Source organism: Perognathus longimembris, unplaced genomic scaffold, assembly GCF_023159225.1.
Source record: "Perognathus longimembris pacificus isolate PPM17 unplaced genomic scaffold, ASM2315922v1 HiC_scaffold_5931, whole genome shotgun sequence".
Lineage (NCBI taxonomy): Eukaryota > Metazoa > Chordata > Mammalia > Rodentia > Heteromyidae > Perognathus > Perognathus longimembris.
In genome coordinates this window covers 1448248-1465346 of record NW_025961413.1, presented here as the reverse complement: position 1 = coordinate 1465346, position 17099 = coordinate 1448248, and the positions used below count along the sequence as shown (strand labels likewise).

General features: G+C 46.3%; 1 protein-coding gene across 1 annotated transcript; it reads right to left on the bottom strand.

Annotated features, from left to right (window-relative positions):
• Positions 1–13174: 13174 nt before the first annotated feature.
• Positions 13175–16921, bottom strand: LOC125345587 (protein arginine N-methyltransferase 2-like). The gene is made up of 3 exons (XM_048337682.1): positions 15527–16921; positions 14370–14541; positions 13175–13779 (listed from the first exon to the last, which is right to left on the bottom strand). The coding sequence occupies exons 1-3, from the start codon at positions 15658–15660 to the stop codon at positions 13747–13749; spliced, it is 339 nt and encodes a 112-aa protein (XP_048193639.1). The 5' UTR covers positions 15661–16921; the 3' UTR covers positions 13175–13746.
• Between the last annotated feature and the right edge of the window lie 178 nt (positions 16922–17099).

Below are 17099 nucleotides of genomic sequence, written 5' to 3'. Positions count from 1 at the left end.
CCCTAACCCTAACCCTAACCCTAACCCTAACCCTAACCCTAACCCTAACCCTAACCCTAACCCTAACCCTAACCCTAACCCTAACCCTAACCCTAACCCTAACCCTAACCCTAACCCTAACCCTAACCCTAACCCTAACCCTAACCCTAACCCTAACCCTAACCCTAACCCTAACCCTAACCCTAACCCTAACCCTAACCCTAACCCTAACCCTAACCCTAACCCTAACCCTAACCCTAACCCTAACCCTAACCCTAACCCTAACCCTAACCCTAACCCTAACCCTAACCCTAACCCTAACCCTAACCCTAACCCTAACCCTAACCCTAACCCTAACCCTAACCCTAACCCTAACCCTAACCCTAACCCTAACCCTAACCCTAACCCTAACCCTAACCCTAACCCTAACCCTAACCCTAACCCTAACCCTAACCCTAACCCTAACCCTAACCCTAACCCTAACCCTAACCCTAACCCTAACCCTAACCCTAACCCTAACCCTAACCCTAACCCTAACCCTAACCCTAACCCTAACCCTAACCCTAACCCTAACCCTAACCCTAACCCTAACCCTAACCCTAACCCTAACCCTAACCCTAACCCTAACCCTAACCCTAACCCTAACCCTAACCCTAACCCTAACCCTAACCCTAACCCTAACCCTAACCCTAACCCTAACCCTAACCCTAACCCTAACCCTAACCCTAACCCTAACCCTAACCCTAACCCTAACCCTAACCCTAACCCTAACCCTAACCCTAACCCTAACCCTAACCCTAACCCTAACCCTAACCCTAACCCTAACCCTAACCCTAACCCTAACCCTAACCCTAACCCTAACCCTAACCCTAACCCTAACCCTAACCCTAACCCTAACCCTAACCCTAACCCTAACCCTAACCCTAACCCTAACCCTAACCCTAACCCTAACCCTAACCCTAACCCTAACCCTAACCCTAACCCTAACCCTAACCCTAACCCTAACCCTAACCCTAACCCTAACCCTAACCCTAACCCTAACCCTAACCCTAACCCTAACCCTAACCCTAACCCTAACCCTAACCCTAACCCTAACCCTAACCCTAACCCTAACCCTAACCCTAACCCTAACCCTAACCCTAACCCTAACCCTAACCCTAACCCTAACCCTAACCCTAACCCTAACCCTAACCCTAACCCTAACCCTAACCCTAACCCTAACCCTAACCCTAACCCTAACCCTAACCCTAACCCTAACCCTAACCCTAACCCTAACCCTAACCCTAACCCTAACCCTAACCCTAACCCTAACCCTAACCCTAACCCTAACCCTAACCCTAACCCTAACCCTAACCCTAACCCTAACCCTAACCCTAACCCTAACCCTAACCCTAACCCTAACCCTAACCCTAACCCTAACCCTAACCCTAACCCTAACCCTAACCCTAACCCTAACCCTAACCCTAACCCTAACCCTAACCCTAACCCTAACCCTAACCCTAACCCTAACCCTAACCCTAACCCTAACCCTAACCCTAACCCTAACCCTAACCCTAACCCTAACCCTAACCCTAACCCTAACCCTAACCCTAACCCTAACCCTAACCCTAACCCTAACCCTAACCCTAACCCTAACCCTAACCCTAACCCTAACCCTAACCCTAACCCTAACCCTAACCCTAACCCTAACCCTAACCCTAACCCTAACCCTAACCCTAACCCTAACCCTAACCCTAACCCTAACCCTAACCCTAACCCTAACCCTAACCCTAACCCTAACCCTAACCCTAACCCTAACCCTAACCCTAACCCTAACCCTAACCCTAACCCTAACCCTAACCCTAACCCTAACCCTAACCCTAACCCTAACCCTAACCCTAACCCTAACCCTAACCCTAACCCTAACCCTAACCCTAACCCTAACCCTAACCCTAACCCTAACCCTAACCCTAACCCTAACCCTAACCCTAACCCTAACCCTAACCCTAACCCTAACCCTAACCCTAACCCTAACCCTAACCCTAACCCTAACCCTAACCCTAACCCTAACCCTAACCCTAACCCTAACCCTAACCCTAACCCTAACCCTAACCCTAACCCTAACCCTAACCCTAACCCTAACCCTAACCCTAACCCTAACCCTAACCCTAACCCTAACCCTAACCCTAACCCTAACCCTAACCCTAACCCTAACCCTAACCCTAACCCTAACCCTAACCCTAACCCTAACCCTAACCCTAACCCTAACCCTAACCCTAACCCTAACCCTAACCCTAACCCTAACCCTAACCCTAACCCTAACCCTAACCCTAACCCTAACCCTAACCCTAACCCTAACCCTAACCCTAACCCTAACCCTAACCCTAACCCTAACCCTAACCCTAACCCTAACCCTAACCCTAACCCTAACCCTAACCCTAACCCTAACCCTAACCCTAACCCTAACCCTAACCCTAACCCTAACCCTAACCCTAACCCTAACCCTAACCCTAACCCTAACCCTAACCCTAACCCTAACCCTAACCCTAACCCTAACCCTAACCCTAACCCTAACCCTAACCCTAACCCTAACCCTAACCCTAACCCTAACCCTAACCCTAACCCTAACCCTAACCCTAACCCTAACCCTAACCCTAACCCTAACCCTAACCCTAACCCTAACCCTAACCCTAACCCTAACCCTAACCCTAACCCTAACCCTAACCCTAACCCTAACCCTAACCCTAACCCTAACCCTAACCCTAACCCTAACCCTAACCCTAACCCTAACCCTAACCCTAACCCTAACCCTAACCCTAACCCTAACCCTAACCCTAACCCTAACCCTAACCCTAACCCTAACCCTAACCCTAACCCTAACCCTAACCCTAACCCTAACCCTAACCCTAACCCTAACCCTAACCCTAACCCTAACCCTAACCCTAACCCTAACCCTAACCCTAACCCTAACCCTAACCCTAACCCTAACCCTAACCCTAACCCTAACCCTAACCCTAACCCTAACCCTAACCCTAACCCTAACCCTAACCCTAACCCTAACCCTAACCCTAACCCTAACCCTAACCCTAACCCTAACCCTAACCCTAACCCTAACCCTAACCCTAACCCTAACCCTAACCCTAACCCTAACCCTAACCCTAACCCTAACCCTAACCCTAACCCTAACCCTAACCCTAACCCTAACCCTAACCCTAACCCTAACCCTAACCCTAACCCTAACCCTAACCCTAACCCTAACCCTAACCCTAACCCTAACCCTAACCCTAACCCTAACCCTAACCCTAACCCTAACCCTAACCCTAACCCTAACCCTAACCCTAACCCTAACCCTAACCCTAACCCTAACCCTAACCCTAACCCTAACCCTAACCCTAACCCTAACCCTAACCCTAACCCTAACCCTAACCCTAACCCTAACCCTAACCCTAACCCTAACCCTAACCCTAACCCTAACCCTAACCCTAACCCTAACCCTAACCCTAACCCTAACCCTAACCCTAACCCTAACCCTAACCCTAACCCTAACCCTAACCCTAACCCTAACCCTAACCCTAACCCTAACCCTAACCCTAACCCTAACCCTAACCCTAACCCTAACCCTAACCCTAACCCTAACCCTAACCCTAACCCTAACCCTAACCCTAACCCTAACCCTAACCCTAACCCTAACCCTAACCCTAACCCTAACCCTAACCCTAACCCTAACCCTAACCCTAACCCTAACCCTAACCCTAACCCTAACCCTAACCCTAAACCCTAACCCTAACCCTAACCCTAACCCTAACCCTAACCCTAACCCTAACCCTAACCCTAACCCTAACCCTAACCCTAACCCTAACCCTAACCCTAACCCTAACCCTAACCCTAACCCTAACCCTAACCCTAACCCTAACCCTAACCCTAACCCTAACCCTAACCCTAACCCTAACCCTAACCCTAACCCTAACCCTAACCCTAACCCTAACCCTAACCCTAACCCTAACCCTAACCCTAACCCTAACCCTAACCCTAACCCTAACCCTAACCCTAACCCTAACCCTAACCCTAACCCTAACCCTAACCCTAACCCTAACCCTAACCCTAACCCTAACCCTAACCCTAACCCTAACCCTAACCCTAACCCTAACCCTAACCCTAACCCTAACCCTAACCCTAACCCTAACCCTAACCCTAACCCTAACCCTAACCCTAACCCTAACCCTAACCCTAACCCTAACCCTAACCCTAACCCTAACCCTAACCCTAACCCTAACCCTAACCCTAACCCTAACCCTAACCCTAACCCTAACCCTAACCCTAACCCTAACCCTAACCCTAACCCTAACCCTAACCCTAACCCTAACCCTAACCCTAACCCTAACCCTAACCCTAACCCTAACCCTAACCCTAACCCTAACCCTAACCCTAACCCTAACCCTAACCCTAACCCTAACCCTAACCCTAACCCTAACCCTAACCCTAACCCTAACCCTAACCCTAACCCTAACCCTAACCCTAACCCTAACCCTAACCCTAACCCTAACCCTAACCCTAACCCTAACCCTAACCCTAACCCTAACCCTAACCCTAACCCTAACCCTAACCCTAACCCTAACCCTAACCCTAACCCTAACCCTAACCCTAACCCTAACCCTAACCCTAACCCTAACCCTAACCCTAACCCTAACCCTAACCCTAACCCTAACCCTAACCCTAACCCTAACCCTAACCCTAACCCTAACCCTAACCCTAACCCTAACCCTAACCCTAACCCTAACCCTAACCCTAACCCTAACCCTAACCCTAACCCTAACCCTAACCCTAACCCTAACCCTAACCCTAACCCTAACCCTAACCCTAACCCTAACCCTAACCCTAACCCTAACCCTAACCCTAACCCTAACCCTAACCCTAACCCTAACCCTAACCCTAACCCTAACCCTAACCCTAACCCTAACCCTAACCCTAACCCTAACCCTAACCCTAACCCTAACCCTAACCCTAACCCTAACCCTAACCCTAACCCTAACCCTAACCCTAACCCTAACCCTAACCCTAACCCTAACCCTAACCCTAACCCTAACCCTAACCCTAACCCTAACCCTAACCCTAACCCTAACCCTAACCCTAACCCTAACCCTAACCCTAACCCTAACCCTAACCCTAACCCTAACCCTAACCCTAACCCTAACCCTAACCCTAACCCTAACCCTAACCCTAACCCTAACCCTAACCCTAACCCTAACCCTAACCCTAACCCTAACCCTAACCCTAACCCTAACCCTAACCCTAACCCTAACCCTAACCCTAACCCTAACCCTAACCCTAACCCTAACCCTAACCCTAACCCTAACCCTAACCCTAACCCTAACCCTAACCCTAACCCTAACCCTAACCCTAACCCTAACCCTAACCCTAACCCTAACCCTAACCCTAACCCTAACCCTAACCCTAACCCTAACCCTAACCCTAACCCTAACCCTAACCCTAACCCTAACCCTAACCCTAACCCTAACCCTAACCCTAACCCTAACCCTAACCCTAACCCTAACCCTAACCCTAACCCTAACCCTAACCCTAACCCTAACCCTAACCCTAACCCTAACCCTAACCCTAACCCTAACCCTAACCCTAACCCTAACCCTAACCCTAACCCTAACCCTAACCCTAACCCTAACCCTAACCCTAACCCTAACCCTAACCCTAACCCTAACCCTAACCCTAACCCTAACCCTAACCCTAACCCTAACCCTAACCCTAACCCTAACCCTAACCCTAACCCTAACCCTAACCCTAACCCTAACCCTAACCCTAACCCTAACCCTAACCCTAACCCTAACCCTAACCCTAACCCTAACCCTAACCCTAACCCTAACCCTAACCCTAACCCTAACCCTAACCCTAACCCTAACCCTAACCCTAACCCTAACCCTAACCCTAACCCTAACCCTAACCCTAACCCTAACCCTAACCCTAACCCTAACCCTAACCCTAACCCTAACCCTAACCCTAACCCTAACCCTAACCCTAACCCTAACCCTAACCCTAACCCTAACCCTAACCCTAACCCTAACCCTAACCCTAACCCTAACCCTAACCCTAACCCTAACCCTAACCCTAACCCTAACCCTAACCCTAACCCTAACCCGAACCCGAACCCTAACCCTAACCCGAACCCGAACCCTAACCCTAACCCCTAACCCTAAGATCCTGGACCCTTGACCCTAACCCCTGTCCAAAAGACCCTTGACCCTTGTCCTCTGACCCTGACACCAAGACCCTTGACGCCTGACCCTTGACCCTAACCCCTGACCCTCACCTTTGACCCTTGACAGTAACTATTGACCTTGACCCTGACCCTGACCCTTGACCCTGACGCTTACCCTTGACCCTGATTATGACCCTTACCTTTGACCCTTGACCCAAACCCTTGACCGTCGACCCTAACCCTTGACCCTGACTGTGACGCCTACCCCTGATCCTGACCCTTGACCCTTGACCCTAACCCATGATCTTTACCCTGACCTGGACCCTGACCTTGAACATGACCCTGACCCTTGACCCTTGACCCTTTACCCTAACCTATGTTCTTTACCCTGACCCGGACCCAACCTTGACCATGACCCTAACCCTTGACCCTTGACCTTTGACTCAAACCCTAGACCCTTGACCCTATCCCCAGACCCTGACCCTTGACCCTTGACACTAACCCTGACCCTGACTCTGACCCCTACTCCTGACCATGATTGTTGACCCTTGACCCCTGATCCTGATCCTGAATCTGACCCTGAACCTTGACCATGGCCCTTGACCCTAACCACTGATCCTGACCTTGAATCTGACCCTGAACATTGACTCTTGACCCTTGACCCTGAACCTTGACCCTTGACCCTTGACACTAACCCTGACCCTGACTCTGACCCCTACTCCTGACCATGATTGTTGACCCTTGACCCCTGATCCTGATCCTGAATCTTACCCTGAACCTTGACCATGGCCCTTGACCCTAACCACTGATCCTGACCTTGAATCTGACCATGAACCTTGACCCTTGACCCTTGACCCTAACCCCAGACCCGGACCTTGACCCTTGACTCTAACTCCTCTCCCTGACTCTGACCCCTACCCCTGACCCTGACCCCTGACCCTTGACCCTAACCCATGATCTTTACCCGGACCCTGACCCTGATCCTTTTCCCTTGAACCTTGACCCTAACCCCTGATCCTGATCCTGAATCTGACCTTGACCCTTGACCCTTGACCCAAACCCCTGATCCTGACCTCAAATCTGACGTTTTTCCTGTTGTTTTTCTATATGATAATACAGGTCTCGCATAGTAGGAGTTCCAGTGTTTGATGACATAAAAGTGTTTTTATACGACTACAGTTTTGTTAACTATAAGTGATTATGTTAACTATCCTGTTATAAAACTACATACGCTGTGATAGTGAGCCTAAGAGATGCTGAGAAGACTCAGTTGAGTGACTTTGCTGAAGGCCTGCTGGCTAATAAAAAGCTCTGGTCTGGGACAAAGTCCTAATTATTTTTTGACACCTCCATTTAATTCCAGTTTACTAGAAGTAATTCCCTGAAAATGCCTGAGGATCTAAATTTCATAGTGTTCCCCACAGTGAAATTTAACATATTCCAGGACTTCAAATATTATCTCGAACTTTCAATAGCAAAAGTATACCCGATTAAGTACCAATAGGGTTAATGGGTAAAATCGCTCTTTAAACTCTAAGAGTAAAAATAAATAGCAAAAGCATTTCTATAATTTAGCATGAAGTATATAGTGGTCTGCCCTCCCCCCACAGGTCCTTGGGCTTGGTTTTTGGTTGGTTGTGGGGCTCAAACTCAGGGCCTGGTCACAGTCCCTGAGCCTCTTTGTGCTCAAGGCTAGCCATCTACACTTGAGCCACAGCACCACTTCTGGAGTTTTCGGAATAGTTTATCGGAGATAAGAATATCAGGGGCTATTCTTCACCAAGCTGGCTTCTAACCAGGATCCTCAGATCTCAGCCTATTGAGTACCTAAGATTACAGATGTGAGGCACCAGCACTAGACTTGCACTGTAAGTGCAGTATAAGCCACTAGATACAAGAGTAATGACATTTGAATTTTAGCAGCCCTGTGAGCAGGGCTCTGTGAGCTCGGTGAGCAGAGAGATTATTATTTCTGTTTACAGCTGAGGAAACTAGCTCACTGTTTAATTAGACATTAGTCACTCAGATCCTCTTGCTGAGGAATTCATTGCTTTTATGGACTATCTAGCACTGTGACTATTATTGTCAAATCATTATTTGATTTGACAGTGATTCCAATTTATTTTTGTCATTGCATTTGAACTGTGCCCTTGGGTGCTGTCCCTGAACTCTTCAGCTCAAGGCTAATGCTCTACCACTTAAGCCACACTGACACTGGTGGCTTTCTGGTGGTTAATTGGAGATAAGAGTCTCCAGGACTTTCCTGCCAGAGCTGGCTTTGAACTGTGGTGCTCAGACCTGGGCTTCCTGACTACCTAGGATTACAGGTGGGACCCACTAGCCACAGCTCCAGTGTTTCTTAATTCTTGAGTTTGCACTTTGTTCCCCACACTTCTTCCTCATCCTCCTACTCCAAGTTTGGGTTCTGTCGCTGAGCTTCTTTTCTCAAGGCTACTTACCACTTAAGCCACACCTCTACATCTGGCTTTTTGTGAGTTGTTTATTGGAGAAGAGTCTCATGGGCTTTCCTGCTTCCTGGCTTCAAACCACAATCCTAGGATCTCATTTTCCTGAGTAGCTAGGATTACAGATGAGTAACCAGCCCCCCAGGCTCTACTTGCCTCTTTATCAGCAGAGTATGAGCCCTCAACAACAGTTACAGGGTTGTTACAGGGTTGGAGGGAGGAGATTCCACATCTCCCAGAGTTTCCCTAATCAAGATGGAGTCAGCTGCTCCCTACAACAGTTATCTCTTGCTTTTAGGAAATATCTTTCCTACCAACAACTGATGTCAGTAGAACAAGTCACTGAATTTGTTATAATATGAAAATGAAGAACTACAATGCAAACTTTGGGCAATCTACTTTACTTACATGTGTGCCCATTTCTGGATCTTCATCTGTAGTCCACTACTATTCAAGTGTAGATTTCATGGTTTTAGAATACTTACGTGCCCTACATTTTAACAAGTGATTCAATATCTGTACACAAAAATTAGAATTTTAGGGCACAGTTTAGCTATATAAATTTATGACTATCTTAAATTAGAAAAAATCTACATTATAAAGTTGTAGGTTTTGGCTGGGGGTATGGTGCTTGCCTCGTATACATGAGGCCCTGGGCAATAAATACATACATACATACATACATACATACATACATACATAAATACATAAATAAAAAATAAAGTTGTAGGTTTTGTGTGTGTGTGTGTGTGTGTGTGTGTGTGTGTGTGTTACTGGTTCTAGGGCTTGATCCCACGCCCTGATAAACTGTCCTTGACCTTTTGTGCTCAAGGATAGCACTCTATCACCTGAATCACAGCTCTACATCCAGCTTTTTGGTAGTTTATTGGAGATAAACTCACAGACTATCCTGTTCTGGCTGTCTTCTAAACAGGATACTCAGATCTCAGCTTCCTAGGAAACTAGGATCACAGGCATGAGGCACTGGCTTCTGGCTTAAAATTGTAGCTTTAAAAGTATATTTTTCTGTTTTACAAAGTCATTTATTCACAATTTTAAAAAATTGTAGTTGTCATACTACATAGTTCATTAATTACTATTTCTTTGTTTATAGTTAAAGCACTATTAACTATGGTCTAATGAAACAGCATTTTATGAAGGCTTTGCCTTGTGCGTTAAAGCCTTAAATGAATGTAACCTCCTGTGGCACAGTTACTGCTCCTCCCTGGCTTCTGTTGCTACTAAAGAGCTCGTGAAACAGCTACAGACGGTTAATATTTATGTCTTATCTCTGGTAAATTTTATGTCTCAATTCTATTGTTTCCATGAGATTAAAATCTATGGAAATGAGGACCTTACCAGTTAATAAATGGAGTATTTTCTAAAGGCTCTACAATGTAATTCTTTACTTATCTTCATTGTCTCCAATATATAAAAGTGTTATAAGTTTAGAAGGCACATTTTCAATTATATTTTTAGTATCTGTAAGTACTTGATCAAAGGAATTACCTTTCAACCAGTTTTTTTTATGTGTTATGTGCCTTCTTTTTTTTTTTTTTCTTTTTGCCAGTCCTGGGCCTCAGACTCAGGGCCTGAGCACTGTCCCTGGCTTCCTTTTGCTCAAGGCTAGCACTCTGCCTCTTCAGCCACATCGCCACTTCTAGCCGTTTTCTATATATGTGGTGCTGGGGAATTGAACCCAGGGCTTCATGTATACGAGTCAAACACACTTGCCACTAGGCTATGCTCCCAGCACAAGGTTAAAGATTTTTATTGGAGAATATTTTGCCATTTAGTTATATCTCCCAAGAGACTGTCATTTAGTGGAAAAGACACATACATTATTTCCAAAGTTTATAAAGAAGACAGTTTGGTATTACTTAGAACTTTATGTTACATGTGAGAATGCTTAGTGAGGTGCTGGGAAGGTGGCTCTGTGGTAGAGTCCTTGGCTAGCATGCATGAAGTCCTGGGTTCAATTTCTCAGTACCACATAAACAGAAAGAGTTGAAAGTGGCACTAGGGCTCCACTAGCCTTGAGCCAAAGAAGCTCAGGAACAGTGCCCAGGCCCTGAGTTCAAGCCTCAGGACTGGCAAAAAAAAAAAGCTAATGAGACAGGAAGAAGCACCTTTGAAATATTATTTGAGTGGCATGTGGGGCAGAACCATTAGGGCACTGGTTAAATAAGATTTCTAGGCTTCCTCTCTGGAGAGTCTGATCCTATAAATGTTGAGCCAAGGCCTCAGCATCTGTATCTTTAGAAAGCTTCAAGTTAATTTATCTGGAAAGTTACACATATTTGATTAACTCCACTAAGACGTAGCAGAAAATAAAGCAAATAAGTCCTATTAGCCCTCAATTATTTCTGGAATAGGAACAAATTCTAAAGAATATACATAGTTTGTGCTTTATTCTATTAGGGATATCATTACAGGTCATGAGCAGACTGTAAAATTATTAAATCCCATTAAAAAAAACTGCTTATAGAAAGAAGTAGTATATATAGCTAAAATTTAAAATTTCTTTTTAAGATTTAGAAAGTTGCCTGAACAATAATGTCTAACCTATGAAAGAGGTGCCTAGAACATCTTTTTTAAATTTAGAATGGAATTTTAAATAATTTTAGTATTTGCAAAATTGTGGCGTGTTGAAGTCTCAACCAAATAAAGCATGCCACACAGGTACAAGGGCAAGACAGGTTTAATGTCAGAAAAACCGAGAAGCTGCTTCCATCGGCGTGCTAAGGCGGTGATCATAGGGGAGAGAACCTGTAGGAAGAGGGAGTCTCGTGTATGGGAAATTGATGGCAATGGGGAGGGAGTAGCGGGAAATTGATTGTGAAGGGGCTGCGTCAGTGGTCTTGCCAGGTGACAGGTGCTCAGGCAAGGTCAGGGCGACCGACTGAGAGGCAGGCAGCCAGGCAGAGCCCAAGCCACCCAAGTGATGACCAGAGCAGTGCGAATAAGAATGCCTGTTATCCCAGGACGTAAAATACCCGTGATAGTAGATCCATGACTTTAGAACTACATTTTCAGCTTGGTGTACACGACTGTAGTCTCAGCTGCTCAAGATTGTTTGTGTCTAGGAATTCAAAGACAGCAAGGGCAACAAAGTGCTACCTTGTGTATGAGCATTCCCAGTGCACGCTTGTACAGGTGTGCTTGGGGCACACGTGAGAAAAGTGCTGCTGAGTGATGACAGGTTTGGTTTTGTTGCTTAATGAGCCAAGTACCCACTGACGAGAAGTACCGACCAACTCTCACATTCCTTACTTTACTATGGAGAAAAGGTATAAGACCAGTATTGATGAGAATGCGCAGCACTAGCCTGTCATGCCTGATTGGGGTATGAGATTCCTGACCTCTGAATACATGATAGTTACTGGCATAATGTGTATAAATGCAGACATACATGTACCAAAAAGATATATAGATGTCCCTATCTGTGCTAATCATAAGAGCTGAACATTGGGAACAACCAAGATGTCCATTGGCAGTGAACTATAATACATTAATCCTGGCATGCTCATACAGTAGAACACTGTGCAGTAAGAAAGTATCCCACAGGGCCCACATTCACAGACCCATGCTGAGCTGAAGAAGTCAGACAAACGAATATACACTGTGAAATCCCACTGACATATCAAGAAAGGGTAGCGTGTCTACAGCTACAAGTGAGGGCACCATGCCTGAAGGGCAGAAGTCTTAGCCTGGAAACGGGTCTGTGTATGCATTTTTAAGAATTGCTGAGCTTTGAACATATGCCTTATACTAAGCTTTCGGAGTTTTTTGTTGTTTGGGTGTGTGTGTGTGTGTGTGTGTGTGTGTGTGTGTGTTTTGCCAGTCCTGGGTCTTCAACTCAGGGCCTGAGCACTGTCCCTGGCTTTTTTTGGTTCAAGGTTAGCACTCTACCACTTGAGCCACAGCATCATATCTGGCTTTTCCTATATATACGGTGCTGAGAAATCGAACCCAGGGCTTCCTGTATGTGAGGCATGTATTGTACCACTAGGCCACATTCCAGCACCCCATATAATAGATTTTAATTTTTTTTTTTGCCAGTCCTAGGCAAGCACTCTTGCCACTAGGCCATATCCCCAGAACTATAATAGACTTTTAGTACTTATCAAAACAATTTTAAAGCCAGGCGCTGGTGGCTCACGCCTATAATCCTACCTACTCAGGAGGCTGAGATCTGAAGATCATAGTCTGAAGCCAACCTGGGCAGGAAAGTCTGTGAGACTTTTATCTCTAATTAACCACTAAAAAACTGGAAGTGGTGCAGTGGTTCAAAGTGGTAGAGTGCTAGCCTTGAGCAAAAAGCTCAGGGACAGTGACAGGTCCTGAGTTCAAGCCCCATGATCAAAAAAAAAAAACAGAAACAAATGCTAAAAATTCAAATCATATATGTACAACTACTGATATAGAAGAGTCTTTGTAATACAGAGAAAAGGTTATAAAGGAATGCAAACTATGTGTTGTTTCCATGCTTGTAAGACACAACATATATGTTGCACAGAAATAGGACAGATGATAACACTCATTCATTAAAAAATATTTATTGAGCATGTAATATGTCCCACACATAATTTACCTAAAAGACATTTACACACTTCACTGCCCATGCAGAGCCTGTCACATGCACTGCTTGCTGCCAACCGCTCCACTGAGCCATAGACATTTGGTGCCTGCCACATACACAGCTACAGCACAACTCTGCACCATACACGTTTCAGGGGGAGTGGCTGAGTAAGGGCAGCAAGGAGACAACTGGCACAAGGTGTGGACACCACAGGTACAGGTACTCAGGCTGACATGCATGTGTCCGAGATGTCTATAATTACACATAGCTGGGAACACAGACACTACAACCACCCCTGGGTGAACAGGGGCCACCACAAGTCAAATAGCTGCACACACAGGCTACTCTAGAGGGACGGACGACACTAGGGTTGAGCCCAAGCGCTTGTCTGTGAAGGGCATGACATCACCTGCAGGCAGAGAGCTGTTAGCACGAAGTGAATGCCATGTGCCCGTTACAACAGTGTGCACGTGGGCAGGTGCACCTTTACCCCCTCACGATGTACACCATGCCTACAAAGCAAGCCTTCACTGTCATCTCCAGATAGGAAAGACTTTCTCTCCAATCTGAAAGATAAAAGAAAACAAATCAGGTAATTCACCATCTCCTATTGACAATAGCATTTCATAATAAATTATCACTGAACAAGGAATGGCATTCAAGTACAGACACTGAAATGACAAACATTTAAATTTTCACTACACAATTATCACAAAGTGAAGAAGAACCCTTGGACCATGGTTTCTTTCTCTCCTGACTCCAAAAGAGTTCCATTCCCCAGTATCCTCTCAGATTTGCAACCTCATGCTCATCCAGTGCTGTTTCACCACCACTTCACAAGTAGAAGCAAAGTCTGAGCAGTCCTTCAACACTCTACATCTCACACACTCAAATATGATACACCATTGCTGTGGAAAGGATGCCTAAGACTCTACACTAAACTTTCCAGGACAGGACAGAAATGGCCACACATGGCATAGGTCTCCTCTCATTGACCAGCTATGTCACCAATCTTCCTGGGTAAGGATTAAATAAAGTGCTGTGAGAAAAGTATGGGCCTAGAGCCATGCCAGGTGCAAAGAGGCACTAGCATGGTTATGAAGCCATCTTCCTAAGGACCTGTACCCACCAAACATAATTTACAACTATATCTTACTTTTTGAAATGTATGGTCTTGACCAGAGGTAATAGCCAAGCTCAGAGTGACAGACATGTGCCTTCTCCACACTGGGTTTCTTTGCAACACAACACAGCCTGTGACCACACCTCCTATGTGGACTGGAACTGGGTCGTCCATCATAAACAAGGTTTGCTTCCAATGGGTAGTGCTGCAAGACAGGGTGCAATCACCTCCAAGCCTGATCCATCAGTCCCCACAGGGCCCTGCCCTCCTGGTGACCCAGTTTTTCTGTGTTTCACATCCTGTGCCCTCCTGAGAGCCTGGGGACACAAACCCAACTTCTTGGGTTAATCAAGTAACAGAGACATCCCAACCATAAGATCTAAGCCTTTATGGGATACAACAGTATAAAAGCGACCACAAGGAAGCAGGTATCTTACTTCAGACACAGCAGATGGGGGATTCTGGACACAGTTCAGGTTCTAGAAAGTGAGGACTGCTTATCATTGCCAGCAGCTGAACAGGGAATTCAAGGTCACCCTAGACTCCCAGTCAACACTAGTGTCCACCCAGGGGGATGGCATCCCTTGCTAGGTACAGATGTCTGGTAGAATTGTGGTTAGAGGGGCACACACAACTGAGCCAGGCCCATGAGAAGTGAATTTAGACAGCTGCAGCCTGGGTAATCGTGAACTCCAGAGTTCTCAGCTGTGTCTACTACCATCTCTAGCTCTCAGGGCCGAACACACACATGCCCACCAGTGTCCAATGGACAAAGCCTAAGCCATCCCCTCAGCTTTTTTCATTCCCAAAACACTTTGTTCATCCTCTCCCCCTGACCTGGGCCAAGTGTTAGGGAGCATGTCTATCAGGTCTCCACTAGGAGTGCATAGAATCAGCACTGTCTCATGGGCTAAGGACCTGTGAGCAGTCAAGGCCTCCACAGTGTAACAACACTTCCACATCAGAGAAACCCTTCAAGTGATCTAGTCAGCATATGGCCACCTTGGGCAGTGGCAAGAAGGGAAACCTTCTTGGTCATGTGGCCACATAATTCTCTTGAACCACCTGGCCAAAGGACACCCAGAGCACAGGGGCCCCATCTACTCCCCACCCCACTCTCCATCACTCTCCCTGTGTCCATCCCCTATGCCCACCACCACCACCACCACAGGTCCCTTGGGGTTACTCACGGATGCCGTGGGCCATTGCTGATCACCTGCTGCGGCTGCCCCTCCTCCATGCTCCGGAACCGCACACTGTACCAGGCTGTGAAGCCATGCAAGGTGCCAGCCTTTTGGATATCAAAGTGCAGCTCACCACGCATGGTCTGAACTCAAGCACAGGATACATGATGGGGCTACAGACTGAAAATTACACCAATGACAACTCCAACCTAATCCTAATCTGAACCCAAGTCTATGAGATTCCCTGGACCATGCAGACAGCCTTAAGTGATTCAGGTTCTGCTGCACATATCCATCCCAAACTCCTATGCTGCTGGAAGCTGCCTGCACACATATATAGCACTCACTAGACCTACCCCTAATCCTAATCGTGAGCAAGACAGAAATTCTATAATCGATGACAGCTGAAAACACTAAAAGAACATGTATAATGAACTTGCTGTAATTCAGTTACTGTAATTAAAGTGAAAACAGTATGATTTTGAAAATGTCAAGATTAAGTAGGCCTACAAGTAACTGAAGAAACTAAGAAACTAACTGTAAAGAAAATGACGTAAAAACCAGAAAGACAAAATCAAAATAGAACATAAATGCAAACAAAAGGAAAAAGCATATAAAAGGAGTATGAACCACTTATTCATAAAATACAATAATCTATAATGCACAATCCACACCCTCTTGAAGTCTGTACTGTGTTAGGCAGGTGCCTAGCAAATTCACAGGCAGTGGATTAACATCTGGAAGGAGCAGGCTGCCCTCCTCTTACCTCTAGGTAAGAGTTCTCATGTCCAACTGCACAGTTCTCATGTCCAACCGCAATATGGTGCATGGTTCAGAGAGCCAGTCTTCTGGCTTCAAGATATGATTACACTTGGGTTTTGAGAAAAACTCCTTGATTGCTAACGATCGGGTGAAAAGGCCAAAGTACAGACTCAAGGTCATTAAGCTTTAAACAGCCTGGCTTCTTCCTTGGAAACAGTATTCATTCTTGCCTTCACCTTGAGCTTGAAGAAATCCTGAGGACCGGCCCCTGCCTGGCAGGATCTACCCACCTCCTTGCTGAGACTTGTAGGAGCAGTACCCAGAGCTGGCCAGTTACCCTTTAATATCATAGGTGGAGATTTCAGCAGCTACATGCCAACTATCACATGACCAAGAGGATCGAGTTATAGCTGTTTGCTGTAGCTTTTGATTCTATTTTCAGATATCCTACTTTACCACAAATACATAAGACACTCTTACTCCTGGTTACTTCAAACAAACGTACCGTATGTCCAGATCTGGAGTGGCACCCAAGCCTCAAATTCTGGTACAGAACAAATGCAGCAAGTAACAAACAGGGCCCACACTATTACACAAACCTGCATCCTAGCATTGCTGCCCCATCCTGCCTGCTCCCCATGTCCCCATCCCCAGTGCTAACCCTAACCCTTCCCTCCCATGCTGTGTTCACATCCCCACTCCTATACCTAGCCCTGTGCTCATCCCCTCTTGTGCTCACCCACTCCTTTGTGCGGGAACCACCCCTCCCAGCCCATTACCAACTCTTTCTCTATTCCCAATCACATACCCAACCCTT